The sequence below is a fragment of the Bufo bufo genome, chromosome 3 (genome assembly GCF_905171765.1).
Source record: "Bufo bufo chromosome 3, aBufBuf1.1, whole genome shotgun sequence".
Classification (NCBI taxonomy): Eukaryota; Metazoa; Chordata; class Amphibia; order Anura; family Bufonidae; genus Bufo; species Bufo bufo.
Genome location: NC_053391.1, coordinates 183,921,206 through 183,940,496, shown reverse-complemented (window position 1 = coordinate 183,940,496; position 19,291 = coordinate 183,921,206). Strand labels below are relative to the sequence as shown.

Below are 19,291 nucleotides of genomic sequence, written 5' to 3'. Positions count from 1 at the left end.
TTCTAATCAGTCAGAAGAGCACAAAATTAAAAAAAATTGAAAAACAGCATCTATTTTGCTTATTTTCCTCCCCTTTTTTTTTGCCATTTCAGTCTGAGAGCCATTTTTATTGATTTTAGGAAAAGTGTTCCACAAAGGACTTTCCCGTCAAAAATAATAGATCTCAGATGGAAAAAGTTGCAAACTGATGCAAAATAAGCACAACAGATGCTCAAAATAAAAGACTCTTTTTTTAATGTTCTCCTGATGGATCAGAAAAATGGAAAACTAAATGTGATATGGACCTAGCCTATGCTGTATGTAGACATTTAACTAGCATGGAGATTTCAGCTCTGCAGAACTTTAAATGCAGATCTGGACTTTAATACGTGCTGTAATTCAGTACAAAATAAGAACATGTATTTAGAAAATTATTCTAGTCCTTATAAGATACATTATCCTACATAATAAAAGCCCTGTGTGAGTGTGCCGTGTCCATGTGTGTGTGTCACCAGTTTTGCACTGGGCATGCACGGCAGGGCGTCCAATCAGGATAGAGTGCTCCACACAAACACACACACAGCACTCCACACAAACATACACACACAGCACTCCATAACTGTTTAACTCCTTCCATGCCGCGGTCCTTAGGGACCTCTGTCTGGAAGGGGGTAACCATCAGGCCGCTGCTCTGCCCTGGTTGCGTCCCGATGCTTGAAGGGTTAATGCCCCCCCCCCCCCCACACACACACACAACACCCCGCCCCCCTTTCAACATGGCATCTTCTGGATCTACCCCCCTCTTCCTTTCAGGATGGCAGAGCGGCAGAAGGGGTAGAGTGTTAGCTGTAATGTACAGCTAACACTCTGCTTGAAACGGCCATTTAACCCCTTCCATGCTGTGGTCTTTAGGGACCGCTGTATGGAAGGGCTAACCATCGGGTCGCTGCTCTGCTGTGGCAGCGGTCCGATGCTTGAAGAGTAAACTGAGGAAGGGAGCTCCCTCCTTCCCCCATCGGGCCGCTGCACTATGGCAGCATCCGGATGGTTACCATGGCAACCGGACGCCTTCACAGGCATCCGGCTTGCCGTAGGAGCCTGATCAGGCTTAGTGTGAGTTCAACACACTGCAGTACCAAGTGGGTCTGGGTACAAAAAAATAAAAAAAAAGTGAAAAAGTAAAAAAATTTATGAATAAATAAAAACTTCCTATATCCACAAATAATTGGTTAAAAATTAAAAAAATAAAACACTAAACATGTTTGGTATTGCCGTAAGGATCTTATCTATAAAAGGATCATGTTACTTTTACCGCATGGTGAACACCATAAAAAAAAAAAAAAAAATGGAATTGCAATTTTACCCACCACACTTACCCAAAACTGGTATAAAAAGTGATCAAAAAAGTCATATGTATCCAAAATTAACACTAATCAAACCGTGACCTCATCCCACAAAAAATGAGCTACATAAGCCAATCATCCAAAAAATTAAAAAAATATGGCTTTCAGAAAATGGAGACACAAAAATATGATTTTTTTTTTCAAACATGCTTTTATTGTGCAAAATAAATTAAAAAAATGCACATATTAGGCATCGCTGTTTCCATAATAACCTGCTCTATAAAAATAGTATGTGATCCAACCCATAGTGAAAACTAAAAACACAATCGAGAAAGCATACCAGAAAAAAACTCTGCGCCAAATATATGCCCGGCTTGTGCCAAAGAGGAGGTATGCCAGGCATATATTTGGCGCAGAGTTTTTTTTCTGGTATGCTTTCTCGATTGTGTTTTTAGTTTTCACTATATATAGGTGCATTGCTGGTCCCAGGAATCTGGTCAAATACTGAGCGGTGGAAGGCAAGGGAGACTTCCTTGGTTTTGCTGAAAGACCTGATCTTCTGCTGAATACCCTCCTTCTTGTCTGCCGGAAGATAAGATTTCTGAGTCTGAGAATCTAATAGGATGCCTAGAAAAACGCATTTGGATGTTGGAATCAGGGATAATTTATTAATCAGCCCAGGCTCATCAGGATCCCCAGGACCTTCTGTATCTGAGATTTCAACATCTCTGGGGACTGCCCTACCAAGAGAAGGTCGTCCAGGTATGAGATTATAATGATGTCTGACCTTCTTACTTCTGCCATTACCTCCGCCATCAGCTTTGTGAAGAGCCTCGGCGCCTGCGATATCCCAAAAGGAAGTGCTCTAAACTGCAAATGGACAATTGATTCTCCCATCTTCACTGCTACCCTCAGGTATCTTTGGGACAAAGGATGAATGGGCACGTGATAGTAGGCATCTTTTATGTCTATTGAAGCCATCACGCAGTTGGGGAACAGATGGAGGACCGTGGAGGAGATGGATTCCATCCTGAATTTCTGGTAGGACAGATACTGGTTGAGACCCTTCAGGTTTATTATCAGCCTGAATGTACCGTTGGGCTTGGGGACCAGAAATAGGGTTGAATAAAAACCCTCTCCTTGTTCATCCTTTGGGACTGGAACAAGGACTGCCTTTTCCAGGAGGTTGTTTATTTCCTCCGAAAGTGCCACCTGTTTAGGAGAATTTTGGTTTAATGAAGTAATTTTGAATGTCCTGGGTGGTAGTCTCTTGAAGTCTAGGCAATAGCCTTCCTTTATAATATCCTTTACCCAGGCGCTTGCGGTAATATTTCGCCAGGCCGGAAAAAATAAAGAAAGACGACCGCCCACTTGGGGTCTGGTGTCATTGTTGAGTGGAACTTGATGTTTGAGGTCTGGATTTAAACAGCACCTTTTTGATTTATCAGATCTCCACTCCCTCCTTTCTTTTTGATCCCCAAAACCTTTCCTTCTTTCATTACTCCGAAATGGCTTCCCCTGTTTAGGAAAGGACGGTGCTGGAAATCCTTTTTTCTTATCAGATGCCTTATCTAAAATACCATCTAAGGCTGACCCAAACAAAAAATCTCCTTGGCAAGGGAGGGCACAAAGCTTAGATTTTGAAGCTACATTGCCTTTCCACCCCTTCAACCATAACGACCTTCTGGCTGAATTGGACAGTGCAGCCGCCCTAGCGGAAACCCTTAAAGCGTCAGCGGAGGCATCAGAGATAAAGTCCACTGCACTGGACATAGTTGGTATAGCCTCCAGCAGCTGATCTCTAGGAGTCTTGTTCTCTATATGAGACTCTAATTCCTCCAACCAGAGCTTTAATGACCTTGCCACCAAGGTAGTCGCTATATTTGGTTTAAAGGCAGAAGTGGAAGCTTCCCAATTCTTCCCTAAGTATGCATCAGCCCTTTTGTCCATGGGATCTTTAAGGGACCCTAAATCCTCAAACGGGAGAACTGACTTCTTATTTATTTTAGCTACGGGAGCGTCTACCCTCGGTACCTCCTGCCAAGCTGATACTTCTTGATCGTCAAAGGGGTACTTTCTCTTGACCGCTCTAGGGATAAAGAATTTTTTATCGGGCTCCTCCCATTCACGTTTAATCAGGTCCTTGATACAGTCCTGAATGAGGAACACCCTAGACTCTTTAGGCTCTCAAACATTAGCTCTGGTCTAGACCTGGACTCCTTTTCTTCCTCAAGCTTCATCGTGGATCTAACCGCCTTCAATAGCAAATCTGTATCTTCCGCTCTAAATAACGGCTTCCCTGCCCTGTCAAATCCTCAGAGGAGGAATCCGAGTCTGCAATAGTGCCCTCCTCGGACCTAGAGTCCATAGTATCCTCCACTATCACCTGGGCCCTCTTATGTCTGGATGAGTTAGGCAGGAATTTTTTAAGCTCCTCCACAGAAGAACGGACTTCATTTTTAACTAAATCTTGGATACTTTGCAATAAAGATGGCGACTCCTCTGCCACTAACTTATCCAGACATGGTTGACATGTTTTGGGGTAAGACGGATTCAACTTTCGCTTGCAAATTCCACACTCCTTAGCTCTCGTTTTGTGGGAAGCTTTTCTTGGGGCTTTTTTAACCTGCATTTAATAAAAACAGCCTAATCAGTCTAATCTGACCATAATAATAACTCCCCAAAGGGAGATGGTGGGGGTTAACCCCTCTTACCCCCAGGAGTAATATGCTGGATTCTGAAAGCTGCTCCTGTCTGTCGGTGCGCTGTTGTACTTCCCCCTCTTCTTGCATGATAATGCTGCTTCAAGGGGGGCCAATGGAGGGCTGCAGGTGCCGCCTGGCGTCCGGTCAGTATCTGCCTGCTGCTGCTCCCTCCACGTTGGCTGGCCGGCGTTCCCTTTTTTAAATGGGCCGCGCAGCACCCGCCATGTTAAGCTCCTCCCCCTCCGGCCGGTGGAACGCACGCGCCACTCCCGGTGCGACATGCACGCCCAGCTCAGCCAGCCTCAATGAGAGGAGAAGACGTACCTCCCCCCTCACGCCGCAACTTCGCCGGCAGGCAGGGTCACAAGGCAGCTACAGGCATCCCCCCATGGCTACCGAAGAAGGGAAAAAACAGCAGACGCCGGGCTTCTCAGCGGCTCCTAGTGGAGACTTACGCAGACAGGTACCTCCACTAGGTTTCTCTTTAACCCTAGAGGTCCTGCAGCCGAAAAATAGACCTGGAAAGAAATCCTCCTGTCCCTGGACAGGAAACAGGAAAGAACTGAGCGGTGGAAGGCAAGGGACCAATTTAAAGATCTGGGAAATTCCTGTTTCCTGTCCGGAAGGGGGAGGATCTCTCACAGGTGCTGTCATGGGGCATAATGGAAAAACTAATAATAAAAACTGTGCCAGAACAGCCATTTTTTGGTTACCTTGCCTCATAAAAAGAGTAATATATATATATATATATATATATATATATATATATATATACACACATATACACACACATATACATACACACACACACAATGCACAACTACCTCTAGAAAAAGATTTCTATACTGCAGGAATAATCCTAATAACACGCCCCCCGCTCCACTCACACCAGCGTGCCGACCAATGAGGACACAATGCTCTACATGCCGCCTGCACCACCCACACCTGTGCGCCGGCAAGCAGGTCGGAACACCACCATTTCTGTTCATCAGTACCAGCCGCCATTTTTGCCAGTGGTCTCAGCCACAGCCACCAGTCTCTGCCACCAGTCAGTGCCAGCAGTCTCAGTCACAGCCAGCAGTCTCAGCCACAGCCGCCAGTCTCGGCCACCGGCCACAGCCACCAGTCTCAGCCACCAGTCAGTGTGGTCAAGTTCCCTTGCTATTTAATATAGACTGTTCCTACTAATGTTTATGCACTACTGTTATAGCGCCCGTTATTGTAACAGGCTTAATGTCTAGTATGTAATAATTAGTGTTGAGCAAAGTTTACAAACATTTGATTCAGCTGCTTTGCCAAATCTCACATAGAAATTAGCTTTGTGACTAATTAATTTGTCATGAAGCGTATTTCTTTGTAAGTAGTGGGCGAAATGATAGTGAACAGCGATTGTTCTGTTCCCCCCCCCTCCTTCCCCATCATTGAACCCCTCAGATACCGTGTTCATTGCTGATCGGGCATCTAAGATTAAAAATGAGGGTTTTCAGGGATAATCAGATACAAAAAAATTATAATACCTTATCCATTTAACACAAAGAGGCCAACGCGGCCATCTTGATTGAAGATCCCATGCGAAATTTTGCGTAGTGAGTGATGATATCATCACTCTGGCCGGTGTTGTGATGTCATATGTTACTGCGGACAAGATTTCAAGCAGGATCTTTAATTAAGATGACGGTGGTGGCCTCTTCCCACTCAAATGGAAGAAGTGAGTTTTTTAGAATATCATTTCAGTGAAAATTGATTAGTTACCAGGAAGCATGAGGGAATTGAGCTTCACAGCAAATTGAATTTTATTTTTAATTCGGATCAAAGTCCACTTTTCAATAAGATCCGCATTTCAAAAAGATATCAAAATCACTCCCACTACTCCTTAATCCATACCCTATTATAGCAGGTGCAGATCCATCATGTTTAGTGTCATCCAAAGTGAATCCTATTGGAGTATCTTCATCTTCAATTATAAAACATCCACAGTATCCTTTATAGATGTAGAAAAATATAGATTATTGTACTATTACAATGCTGTGCATGCTCTTTGCTTGTTATATCCCATTTTATATAAAGTATGCCTCTAATTTTAATAAACTTCTGACAAAGATCTCCAAGCTAATGGTCAAAAGCAACATGACCTGTCTACAAAAACATATTTTATGCAAGTTTATTTAAATTAGCAAAAAAGTACTATGAAAAAGCAAAAAGTAAAAAGGTCCATGTTCGCAATTTATTTTGGTTGCATTCAAAAATTGATTTCTCACCCAGTCTATTTTTCCATAGACAATGATGAGTTTTTTCAAGCCAGTATACTAAGGAATCATATTTTTTGTATTTGTATCATTTTATTTCAGTTTGTATATATTTATATATATTGTAGTGTCTCAGCTTTTGACCTCTAGTTGTAAAGATACATTCCTCTCCAAACCAGTTAGGGCTAGTTAGTGATATCAAGATAGGGTCCAACTGGTCAAACACCATTAACATATCAAAGGCAACAACGACTGTCTCTTAGTGAAAAACATTCAGGAGAATGGTGGAAACTGCTAGAAGCATCAAGTTCTAGTTTCTTCCATCAGTCATGCGAGGAATTACCTGGAAAGTGTTAGAAAGCTAACACAAGCAACCAATCAGAACCTGCAAAGATATATCATAGTAGGTTCTGGAACTAGCTCTTAAAGATATAAATAGTCAGAGGGGAGACAAAGGGGGGAGCAAGGAAAGGAAGAGGAAGAAGATAGACTGAAGATACTAGAGGGAAACCACCAAGAGGACGCCAAGGGGTCCATCACCTAGGAGTTCCAGGATCAAAACGCCTTTCATACAACACCACTCTGCTCTAACCAAGTCAGAAAGGGGAAAGCGCTACCAAATTCAGAAAGGAGAGGTATACTATGTATCTTTGTTCCTTGAAGGTCAAAGGCTGCAGACAATTGGGTTATGTTGTTCTATGTGGCTCTTTTGACTAGGGGGGATTAGTGTCATCTCCTCACTATATTGTGGTAGTGTGCTTATTTCTGTGTGTATTAAGGTGGTAGCTTTTGTAACAAGTGATTTTCTCATTATTTAAATATTTGTCATAATATACAATTTGTTGGTCTGTTATTTCTTTGCCACATCATCCCAGAACTTTTACCAAATATTCATAGTAGTTGACTTCTTACACTGCATGTCGTCATTATACTGGAGGTGTAATTCTTCAAATGTGTTTTCCAAGCTTTGGAATAAGGATAATTGTTTTTAGTTTTTATTAATTTAAAACTGCTATTACATTAACAACATGCAGCCCTGAGGACTGCCCTTATATTTAATTATTATTACATAATTTTTGGACTCATATCTAATATGTAATGTTAAATTGGTTGTGCCAAGTTTTAAAGTTATCACCTATCCACGGGATAGGGAAAAACTAAATGATCGATGGGGGTCTGTCCACTGGTACCCCCACCAATCTAGAGAATCTTAATAGAGCAGCAGGTAGAGCATGAACTAGTGGCATAACTCCAATGGAGACAGACCACTAAGCAGCTATGGGACCTGTGGGGAAAGGGGGCATGGTCAAGGAAGAATGGTCTAGCCCACTAAATACACTTGATGTCTGTTACCTGCTATCCCTATGCTGGACTCCAATGCTTATCCAGTACACCAGTGACAGTGGTCCTGACACTCACTTTATCCCTCTGATGGATAGTGGCCAATTAGCATTAGCAGTACTACAATTATAACTTATTTAATTTTTCTACGAGGGCTTGTTTTTTGTGGGATAAGTTGTACTTTCTAATAGCGACATTAGAAATGTGGTGGAATCGGACGAAAACCACAATTCTGCCAGAGTTTTATTGTTAAGGCTTTTCCTTCTGGAAAGAGAGGTAGATTGCCTGTCTCATTGTGAGCGATGTAATCCTTGGTGGGATATTTTAGTTTTCTTGTCTTGCATTCAGTTGAATAATATACTTTGGAGGATCTCTCTCTGGTTCATCTCAAGTTAATGCCAAAATGGATTTGCTCATTCCAAATTCTAACAAAACCAAATATTTTTCAATTAATTTCAGATAAATGGTAATTCTTTTTTTTCCCCCTAAGAGCATTTATAAAAGTTAAGTTCTACAACTAAAGCACATCCTTCCAGTCATTGTTACGGATCAGGCAGATTAGTGGCAGATGTAAAACTGTAACACCCCAGAGTGGTGTTAGCACTCCTGCATCCTGCTACTATCTCGAATGGGCTAACACAATGTCATCTTATGTATTTTGTTCAGGTCATCCACAATGTGCATTGCTAATATCTTTATGCAACTGTTATGTTCATGTAAAAGCTAATGCTAAAGCCTGCTGGAACCAAGACAAAGCCTGAAAACTGTTTGAAGAAATGTTTATTCAAGTAACGCTGCCATTGAACTTCATCTCAAGGTCTGGACTCAAGTTATTCTTTCAAATCCCTCATTTATTCCCCCTATTTATTGATTTGAAGCCAAAGCCTGGGGTCCAGCAGTATCCAGGTAGGAGCACCGTGACACATAGAGACATTTAGGCCACACTACACCACTCAGCATTCCTACCAAACCTGGGACACGATATAGAGGGCCCTGTGGGGAGGCACCCATTACAGAATCACTATGCCGAGTGACTTTAGCCCAAACCCTAAGGGCGCCCCGCATACTCAGGCAGGCACATACAAGTACTAGAATACAGACTGGTGAACTTAACCCCACAGGGACCAGACAAAACTAGAAACAGACACTATTCACAATACAAGCCACTGCTGCCAGTACTTATGGACTGCAGAGAGTATGCGCTGCTGCATGAACACACAGCCCTAAATACACATAACATGACTCTGGCAACCAGCCAACATGGTAGCAATGGCAAATGTAGATACACATTTTCATGACTAGCCCCCACGGCATACAATGGAAATGGAGAACAAACACAGAGAGCACAGTCACAGGAGGCAGTTTATACACAGCCACAGGAGACCGCACGACACCAGCATCCGGCATATACGGAAAGACAATGTGCTCTACCGTACCGACACACGGCCATAGACATACATCCACACAACTCCGCAGCCAGTATGCAATAGCGTTGGCAGCCAGCCTACATGGCAACACAGTGTCACAGTGAACACATTGTGACACATACTTATGCAGCAAAACTAGGAAAATAGCCAAGCCATCCATCTTCAACTAGCTTTTTCAGGACAAAAGCCATTTATTGGAGCAAAGCAGATAGAATCAGATATTCTCTCTCTCTCTCCAAATTTGTCAAAACATTTGGTGAACCTGAACTGAATCTCAACAGGTTTACTCATCTCTACTTTTCATTATAGTTATTTTCTCTATTTTTATATAATTGCACATAATGTTATTTTTTTAACATGATATTATCTACCCACCACTTCCTTGTCTCATCCCCTCTCTGTTAGGTTCCCACTAGGCTCTGTCCTAGAACCCCTGGCTCTTCTCAATCTACACGTTCAGCATTTAAATGACCCATTACTTCTAGAAGAATAAAGCAATTAGTTTCATATGTACTGAGGTCCACCCTTTTCTCCCATATGCTAATATGGTGTTGTTCAATAATGATGCATGGTTTAATAGAGTTGTTGTTACTTTACTGACAGGTTAATTAAGTTTTTAGAAATTTTCTCTATTAGATTGTGAACCCCTATGGGACAAGTACAAATGAAAGTGATCACAAACTGTGTACATTGCCAAGGCATATGATAGAGTTAAATAGGCAGCAGGAAATAGATGTAAATGTTGAGTTAAAAAAAAATATATATGTTACCCATTTTCCTCCAAAAGGCTTCCTTGTAATACACCATGCACTTGATCACAGATCCCATTGGGAGACGATGTATTAGCTGGTTTCTAAGTGAGGGTAGCTCTGGATTAAAGTGAATCTTTGTGCTCAGTACTGGTGGTATGGCACTGATAACAAATTTGCTCTGCGAAAAAAAAAAACTTTTTTTTTAAATCAAAGTCTTTCTAGGCTTTTCTAGGTTATTACTAGGTAGCAATAATTTTTCACAGAGATCTTCTCCATGTAGCCATTCTTCTCTCTGGCAGAGAGATGAGGATCTCCCTTTTTAATGCAGCATTCATTAATAGGGTATATGATAATGGGATTGATCGGGACGAACTGTTTAATGACCATGAAAACAATTTTAAGGACATGTTCATTTAAGGGCCGTACCTTTTCACTTTGAGAATATTAACCATTAGGCTAGTTTTACACCAGCATTATTAACTCTGGCTGGCTGTTCTGGCAGCTCTCTAAGTCCGACATTGCGGATGTTACTGGAATCCTTGATGGCCCCATTGACTATAATGGGGTCCGACGGAGATCCTGCAGCTACCTGGCAAATATGCCGGGATTAAGCCAGACAGACCGCTGCATGTAAAAAGAACACATAATTGGAATTTCGACATCTGCAAATACCTATACTATAAAAAAAAACACATGAAAAAAATTTAAAACAGCTGTTTTAACCGTTGATAACGGACGATGAAAAAAAATCATTATTTCTTTGAGGTCAGAAAACAGCCATGTTCTTAAGAAATCAAAATGTTTTTGGGCCAGTGCTCTCATGACAAACAGATTGCTTATTTAAGAGTCCAATTCTTACATACAATTCTTATATAAAATAGTAGAAAATATACACTTTTCTAGATTTCAAATTGTTTTAAATCATGTATTGCAGTATTAATCTATTTTTTAGTAGATACATACATAAATCATTTTCAAAAGTGAAGCTATATTGTAACATATTTCACTCCATTTACCTGGTACACTTCATGATTTAAAGTCTCCACAATGACAACTTCACCAGTCTGATCAAGCCTGACCACTGGTCTCTCTAACTTCACTCTATCCTGCAGACGTGCCATCATCTTTTCACTTATCTGCCCAGATCCTCCTACAAACTTTCTCTCCTAAAAGAATAGACAAAGATTTGAACCAGACATCTTAAAGAGGTTGTTCCATCTTGCTGTGTAAGCGAGAGATGGGACTAAGTGCTGGCCCTAGTAGGCCGGGCTTACAGAAACACCCAAGTAGGTAGGTGTTCTGCTGTTCTATAGCTCACAGTGTAGCAGAACAAGCTACACTCCTTCCATAACTCCCGAAGCTTGCTCTTCTACACTGCTTGCGTAGGTCCCATTGACTACAATTGGAGCTACAGAAACAACTTGGCTGTTTCCAGAAGCTTAGTCCCAACTCACTGTGGAATTTTTTAGACAAGTAGATAATATGGTAAAACTGGATCTTTTTGGTATTATATTGGGTAAATAAGTGCATAAATCTAACCAACCAAAAGTACAATAAATGCAAGTAAATAGTGTTTTTCAGAACAGATTATAAAATGCACTAGATTAGTTACCAATTTATACAGTCTATATATATGGAAATTAGCAAATTAATTCTAAACTAATTGAGCTTGACCCAAATTTATCAAAAATTCATGTTGTGAAACCTGAAATTTGGGAGATTCAATTTGACCAAATTTATCAAAATGGTGATTTTTCTGATTAGAAGACCGGAAAGATGAAGGAGGATCACATGAACGCTGGAAGGCATTTTCTACCAAAAAGTGAACATTTTTACATACTTTTATTTTATTTTTGTGTTTACTCATAGGCATATATATCACTGTCATTTTGGCATTACTAATGCTGGCTTGCATACACTACTAGGAGACCCTAGAATATCATCCACAACTCTTCTATTAAATCACTTTAAACTCAAATCAAATTTATTCAGACCCAAATCGATTCACCCTACCAATTCGGACAAAATCAGGAGAAATTCGCTCATCGCTACCTATATTTAATAAGACTAGGAACTTTGCTGTAAGTTTTTGCAAGATATTACCATTTTTGCACAACTAATTCCTGAAGCATCAGTTTTAAAAGGAAAGCCTACAGTCAGTCAACAATGTTTTTTTTTTACTTTATACTGTTTGCACGTAGAATGTATACCGCCACTATAGCTCAATATTACTGACCCAGAAGCACACCATGAGGCACTGTCTTCTGCCCTACAAGCACTACTTTGACGGAAGATTACCTCTGTAATATAGTAGGTAACATTGCGTGATATTTTTCTAGTTTATACTTGTGGAATTTTGTGAGAAGAGTAACTCCTTACAAGTAAAGTCAGAGGAGAAATGTTATCATCCTTTATGAGATTATAAAATGACTTCAGTACAAAGATTATAAAATGACTGAATCAGTACAAAGATCAGTAATGAAACAACTCTTTGATGTAACTTAAAGATACAGCCACATTTGCACATTAAACTTTTCACAATATTTCTTTATAAGGCCACAGAAAATCAATGCTAACCCTATTGGACATTATCTTCAAAGCCATGATTTGATGAGAACCTATTCATTTGTTGATATGCAGTTCATTAACACCTGCTGCCACCATCATTGATCCCAATTGCTGTCTGATAAAAAAATAAAATCTTGCTCCTCTTTTCTTCCTTAAAAATCTTATTAAATGTACTAATCAGCTCATAAATATGATTCATACCCATGGTCATTCTTAGTATATCATGAAAACTTTACATTTATAATAAACTCTGGATGCCAAATCTTATTTTTTAGAATCTGTTGGTTAACTCTGCTCTGTCCAGTTTTCTGACCATTATGTCGCACATGGGTACATTCTATGACATTAACAAATGAATAAACATTTATATTTTGGGAATGCAAAGCTGGATGCAATACTAGGCTTTTTTCCCTCTTTTTCATGTAAGCCCTTTATCTAGATACCCTGATAGAGTCACTTGTTGTTGATATGCTATCTGTAAACATCTAAGGGTGGGTTCGCACTAGCGTTATGGCATTCAGTTATAGGTTCAGTTTATGGAATATAACGGAATGGCCAGACTGAATGCAAAACAGAAACCTTTAAGAGGCATTCCGTTTTGCTCCGTCCTAATAGAAGTCCATGGGCAAACATAACGGAGGAGTCTGGTTTCCGTTATGCAGGACGGAAACAAAGTCCTGTTCACAGGAAACCAGACAGATCCGTTTTGCTTGGGCATAGACTTTTATTGGGACGGAGCAAAATGGAATGTCTCTTAAAGGCTTCCATTTTGCATTCCGTCTGGCTATTCCATTACATTCTGTTATAAACGGAACCTATAACGTAATGTTATAACACTAGTGCGAACCCACCCTAATAAAGTATGTTTTTTTAAATGTACATAATAAAAGTATATATACAGTAATGCATTTACCTGCCCACCATTGTCAGTTGAGAAAGTCCTTGTAGTTCCACCACAGTTCTTTATATACCAGAGGAACCATAGTGTGGAAACCTGCTGTGTCTCTGCAGTAACAACCAAATTCACAACCAACTCTGCAAACCTCCTTGCTTCACTGTTCAAATAAGTATAAATGACATAAAATGTAATATAAATTTAATGAGCACAAAAAGAATGTCTTTGCAGTTAAATGTATTTGTACTGTAAGTATGTGCACAAAATCAGATTTACTTCCTAGATCTATAGGAAAGCTGTAGATATTCCAAAATCAAAGTAAACCCATTCTTAATGGAAATCTGTCACCAGTGACCTCTCTTTCCAGCTGCATAGACAAATAACTGTGATTCACCTGATTAAAACACAGTTTTTTTTTGTTGATCTGAGGCTTTGTTCCCAAGTTATGATATTTTTTTTCTTAATATGCAGATTAGGCCTTTGGTGCAATAAGGTTACAATTGCTCTTGTTGCACCCAAGCTCTACTCATTTCTGTGGCCAGACCCTCCTTTGCTATTTTGCCACTGCCTGACCCGTTCAATCAAAGCAACCAGGAAGGGGCCGGCCACAGAAATGAGTGGAGCTTGTGTGCAACAAGAGCAATGTTGATGCCATCAATGCACAAAAGATCTAATCTGAATATTAAGGAAAAGGTATCATAACTTGGGAAAGAAGCTTTAGATCAACGAAAGAAAAACTTCATTTTAATCAAGTGAACCACAGCAAGGTGTCTATGCAGGCAGCTGGATAGGGAGGTCACTGGTGACAGAATCCCTTTAACCTTATATATTCATATTACCAAGAAAAATTTAAGCGAATAAAGGACATGAACTGTAGCTTTCCTTCTATATTCAAAGATGAAGTAGTTCAGAGGTAATAGTTGTTTAATAAGGATGTATGCAATTTAGCATTCATAGATACAATCAAAGCAGGACTCTCTTCAAATATATATAAAGAGGTTATCTGGAAATTTTATATTAATGACTTATCCTCAGGGTAGGTCATCAATAAATTGGTGGGGGTCCAACTCCAAGAGGCCACAGCGTTTCCTGAGCACTTAGGCCTCCTTCTAGGCCATTGATGTCATAGTACATCGGTCATAATGCCAAGCACAGCTGCCATATAATGTACAGCACTGTGCTTGGTAAGCTGTGAAACCCAGTGAGAGCAGCAGCCTCTTCAAACAGCTGATCGTCGGGAGTCGGACCCCCACCAATCTGATATTGATGATCTATGCTAAGGATAGTCCATCAATATCAAATTCTGGATAACCCATTTAAGGTCAATGCTCTGGTGTCCAGCAGCTCCCATCAAAACACACATTCATAATCCTGTACATACTGTTCCCAAATGATAGAGATGATATAGAACATTTTTCCTACCCCTTTGTACTGGTCTTCTGTAAATACAGAAGTCGTAGAGCTGACGAGTCATTTACCTATAGTGTACACTGTAATGTTTCACAAAGCAAAGATTATTTTTCCTGTTTCCTACAGTGTTTTATGCACAGTTATAACTACTTACTTTGTCCAGCATACTTTGTGTATGAATTCTTTCATTGACATTTTGTCCCAGTCTTTAGCATGAGGAGCTTTCCATGGTGAATCTACAGGAATCTAACCAGAATTTCTCCATTTAAAGGCGTTATCACACAAAAAGCATTACAATGCAGGAAAAAGGGCATTTCAAATGAAGTATTATTGCAGTATACATTCAATAAAATGATTCAGTTTTTCATATGAGCATTATATTTTCTTCTTTGGTAGTGCCTCCTGCATTTGGTGGTGGTCTAACATGCTCACTAGCTTCCCTGTCCCTTCCCTTCCCCTCAGTGCCAGCATAGTAAGCTAACAGAAAGATAGGTGAAATGCTCCAGACACCTTTCATTCATCCCTACGTCTAAATTCATTGAAGTATATAGCAATATCTCTTTAGACGGTAATATAGTAACATAATTTTTAAGGCTGAAAAAAGACATGCTGTATGTCCATCCAGTTCAGCCTGTTATCCTGCAAGGTGATTCAGTGGAGAAGGAAATTATGGGGGCATTACATACCATATGCAGTGACTTAGCTATAGTCGAAGCAGGGGAAGCGGCTGCTATGGGCCCAAACTCAGAAGGGGCCCAACCAGGAGGAGGACTAAGATTTTATTGTCAGGGCCCCCTCAACAGTATTATACAATGACATTGTATACAGTGACAGTATATACAGTGACATAATGTACAGTATATTTGTGTTTGAAACGTACGGAGCAGCTGCTAGGCCTGGTCTGAGAGAGTGACCTTAACTAGCCACTGGGGGGTTGCATAGGAGGAGGGGATTACAAAGAAGTTCCTGGGGAGGGGGTCCATTCAAATATTTGCTGCGCGGCCCAGTCATTTTATGCCCGCCCACAGAAAGAGAAGAAACTCCTCCAGAAAAGCAAATAAAGTAATTGACTAAAAAAGAGTTTTACATTTGTGGGATAATTACTTGAATCCATTCCTGATATCCACCTTATATGATAACGCAGATCTTTTAACCTTTGAGATGCCTTGGTCAATTGCGACCACGATATCTGAGCTGTCTTTTGCTGGGGACACTGCACTTCCGGGAATGTGACCACGGCGAGATCAGCATGAATTTGGAACCTGCATTCCCTGAAATAAATGGAGGCCAATATAGCACCAGAGCAGGTAGTATTTAGTGTAGGTTCCTGTCCTAAAGAGATTACTTTGTCGTTGGTGGACAGGCACAAATGATTTTTTACAAAATGTATTTGCCAAGAATCTCGTAGCATTTGCATTACTACATTTTCTATAGTGAGTATGGCACTATTGTATTTACTTTATTATTTGTGCTGTTGGATTGTGTTTGTTTTTGTGCTTTCAGACTATATTTTTTTTCTTTGCACGCCGAGATCAGGGCAGCCATTCAGGCTCCGAGGCCTGCCATTGAGAAGGCAGGTTTTGATAGGACCAACCAATAAGAAAAACTCTGATAAAGTGCATGCAATACACTGGGGTCTAGCATAAATTACTATAACCAAAAAGAAAAGAAAAACAAACAATAACCCCATAAAAAAAAAAGAGGAAAACACTCATAAAATATATGTAGTTTTATTAAGACATAAAGTAAACATACAATGACATAAGGCACAAGGCAATGGGAGGATAGTACGCCCCGTGTATCAGAGCCGCAAAACCCCCACCCTCACATATACCATACTGACAGGGGATCGTGCCAGAAATACAAGGTGCTAAACCACACTATGGTGGGTGAGATGTAGAATCACCCAAAGTAACATGTAACTAAATGCATACCACAGGTGTACATGATATCACCTTATCACACATGCCATGGTTGCCAACCAAAATAGATGGCGACCGTGGCCTGCCTGTGATGTAGAGCAGAAAACCAGGTCACAATAGACGATGTAATCATAACAAAGCAACAATAGCATGTGCAAGAAATAACAGTCATCACTTGAATGGGTCCGCAAATCCGGAGATGCGAAATGGTACGGAACGGAAGCACGGAACGGAACCCTAGGGAAGCACTACGGAGTGCTTCCGTGGGGTTTCGTCCCGTACTTCCGTTCCGCAAAAAGATAGAACATGTCCTATCTTTTTGCGGAACGGCCGGATCGCGGACCCATTCAAGTGAATGGGTCAGCGATCCGCTGTGGCTGTCCCACGGACTGTGTTCGTGCATTGCGGCCTGCATTTTTCGGGCCGCAGCACAACCACGGGGCACACACGTTCGTGTGCAGGGGGCCTATGGGAGAAGCAATCAGATGATCACATGTTAAAGTCAACCAGATTTACTTAAAGTAAGTGTGAAAACATTTATTTTTTTAAATATGAAAAATATTTAAAAATTTTACTTTCCACCCTTTCCCATTTTAAAAATGTATATTCTTAAAATATGCCTAAAGTATTAAAATATAAAAGTATTTATCCTGTTTGGTAGATGCCATAATGGAAAAAAAATCTAAATGGTGGATTCAACGTTTTTTCCGCTTCACCTCCGAAAAATGTTTTTAAAGAAATGATCATAACACTCCAAAATGCCATCAATAAAAACTAAAGATTGCTCTGCACAGATGGGTCCGAATATGACCATGACCGTGTATAGTCTCACTTCCTTCTGGGATTTGCGGTCCCACCTATCACTTGGTTGAACTTGATGGACTTAAAGAGGACCTTTCACCTGTATAAACTATGTGAACTGAGTATGCTGCCATATAGAGCGGTGCCCGGGGATCTCAGTGCACTTACTATTATCCCCGGGCGCCGCTCCGTTCTCCCGTTATAGGCTCCGGTACCTTTGCTTTTTAAGTTATAGTAGGCGGGTCTTCCCTTGTCCTGTGGGCGTCTCCTTCTCCTAGGCTGCAGCGCTGGCCAATCGCAGCGCACAGCTCACAGCCTGGGAGTTTTTTTTCTCCCAGGCTGTGAGCTGTGCGCTGCGATTGCCCAGCGCTGCAGCCTAGGAGAAGGAGACGCCCACAGGACAAGGGAAGACCCGCCTACTATAACTTAAAAAGCAAAAGGTACCGGAACCTATAACGGGAGAACGGAGCGGCGCCCGGGGATAATAGTAAGTGCAGTGAGATCCCCGGGCACCGCTCTATATGGCAGCATACTCGGTTCACATAGTTTATACAGGTGAAAGGTCCTCTTTAAGTCTTTTTTCAACTGTATTAACTATGTAACAAAAAAAATAATTCTAATTAATATCCGATTGGTGGTAGTGTTGATCGAGCATGTGATGCTTGGCACATGGCAGTATTTGGCCGAATACTGCATGTGCTCGAGCGCAATGCTCGAGTCGCCTCCCCGCATGTTTGTTGGCTGCTATGCAACCAATAAACATGTAGGTAAGTACTTCACTGTAATGTCGTAGCCATGTTGGTTACTGGCATTACAGTGATTGACTGGCCGGAACGTGTGTTTGGCTCAGTGTTAGTCAGGGAGAGCTGTGCTGAAGAAGGGATAGGGTAGGGAGTGAAAAAAAAAAATATTTAAGTTGAAAAACTTGTCAGAGACCTAAAAGTCCTTTTAAGGACTATTGTTGTGTGCGGCAGCAGCTATACATATTTTTAGTGCAACCTGCATTAAATTGCTAAAACTTTACAGACCCAAAAGTCCTTTTAAGGACTATTGTGTGTGGCAGCAATATCTATTTTTAGCGCATCCTGCGCAAAATAGCGTGCAATAGTTAGGCCGCTGCAGACAGCGACATTATCTGTGCTACATCTCCTGTGTAACGTGTGCGCATCCCAAAAATATCTGTGACATCCAGTGTACTTTTTCCATAGACTGTGTCCACTGCGGACAGCGACATTACCTGGCGTACATCTCCTGTGTAACGTTTCCACATCCCAAATACCTGTAACATTCCCTGTAATTTTTTTATTAGCCGCTGGTGACATCAGCGACATTATCTGCAGTATTTCTCTTGTGCAACATTTCCACATCCCAAATACCTGTGACATTCCCTGTAATTTTATATTAGCCGCTGCTGACATGAGCGACATTATCCGCGGTATTTCTCCTGTGTAACGTTTCCACATTCCAAATACCGGTGACATTCCCGGTAATTTTATATTAGCTGCTGCTGACATTAGCGACATTATCTGCGGTATTTCTCCTGTCTAACGTTTCCACATCCCAAAAAAATTTGCACATACACTTACAAATCCTACGCTACTGTTCGTGTGACATACTTTCAAGCATATATAACATTTAATATGAAGAAGGCGAGCAGTAAGGGACAGGGAAGTGGCTGTGATGCTGATGGTGCACGCAGAGGCCGTGGCCCTGGGCACGTTGAACTGTGCCTTGTGCCAGAGCACAAGAAAAACAATCATCCATGATATCTAGCTTCATGTCCCAGTTTGCAGGGCGGCGGAAGACAACGCTCTTGAAGTCAGACCAGTGCGACCAGGTGGTTGATTGGATTGCAGCAGATAATGCTTCCAGTCGGTTAAGCACCACCATGTCTTCCACAAA

At 41.1% G+C, this 19,291-nt stretch overlaps 1 protein-coding gene across 1 annotated transcript in view; it reads right to left on the bottom strand.

Annotated features, from left to right (window-relative positions):
- LOC120994922 (amine oxidase [flavin-containing] B-like) overlaps positions 1-19,291 on the bottom strand; it is an 85,306-nt gene that overhangs the window by 29,523 nt on the left and 36,492 nt on the right. Inside the window, exons 5-9 of the mRNA XM_040423811.1 lie at positions 14,821-14,912; positions 13,275-13,416; positions 10,810-10,959; positions 9,812-9,971; positions 5,912-6,008 (exon numbers count right to left, since the gene is read on the bottom strand). Coding sequence (XP_040279745.1) covers positions 5,912-6,008; positions 9,812-9,971; positions 10,810-10,959; positions 13,275-13,416; positions 14,821-14,912 — 641 coding nt within the window. The remainder of the gene's footprint in view (positions 1-5,911; positions 6,009-9,811; positions 9,972-10,809; positions 10,960-13,274; positions 13,417-14,820; positions 14,913-19,291) is intronic.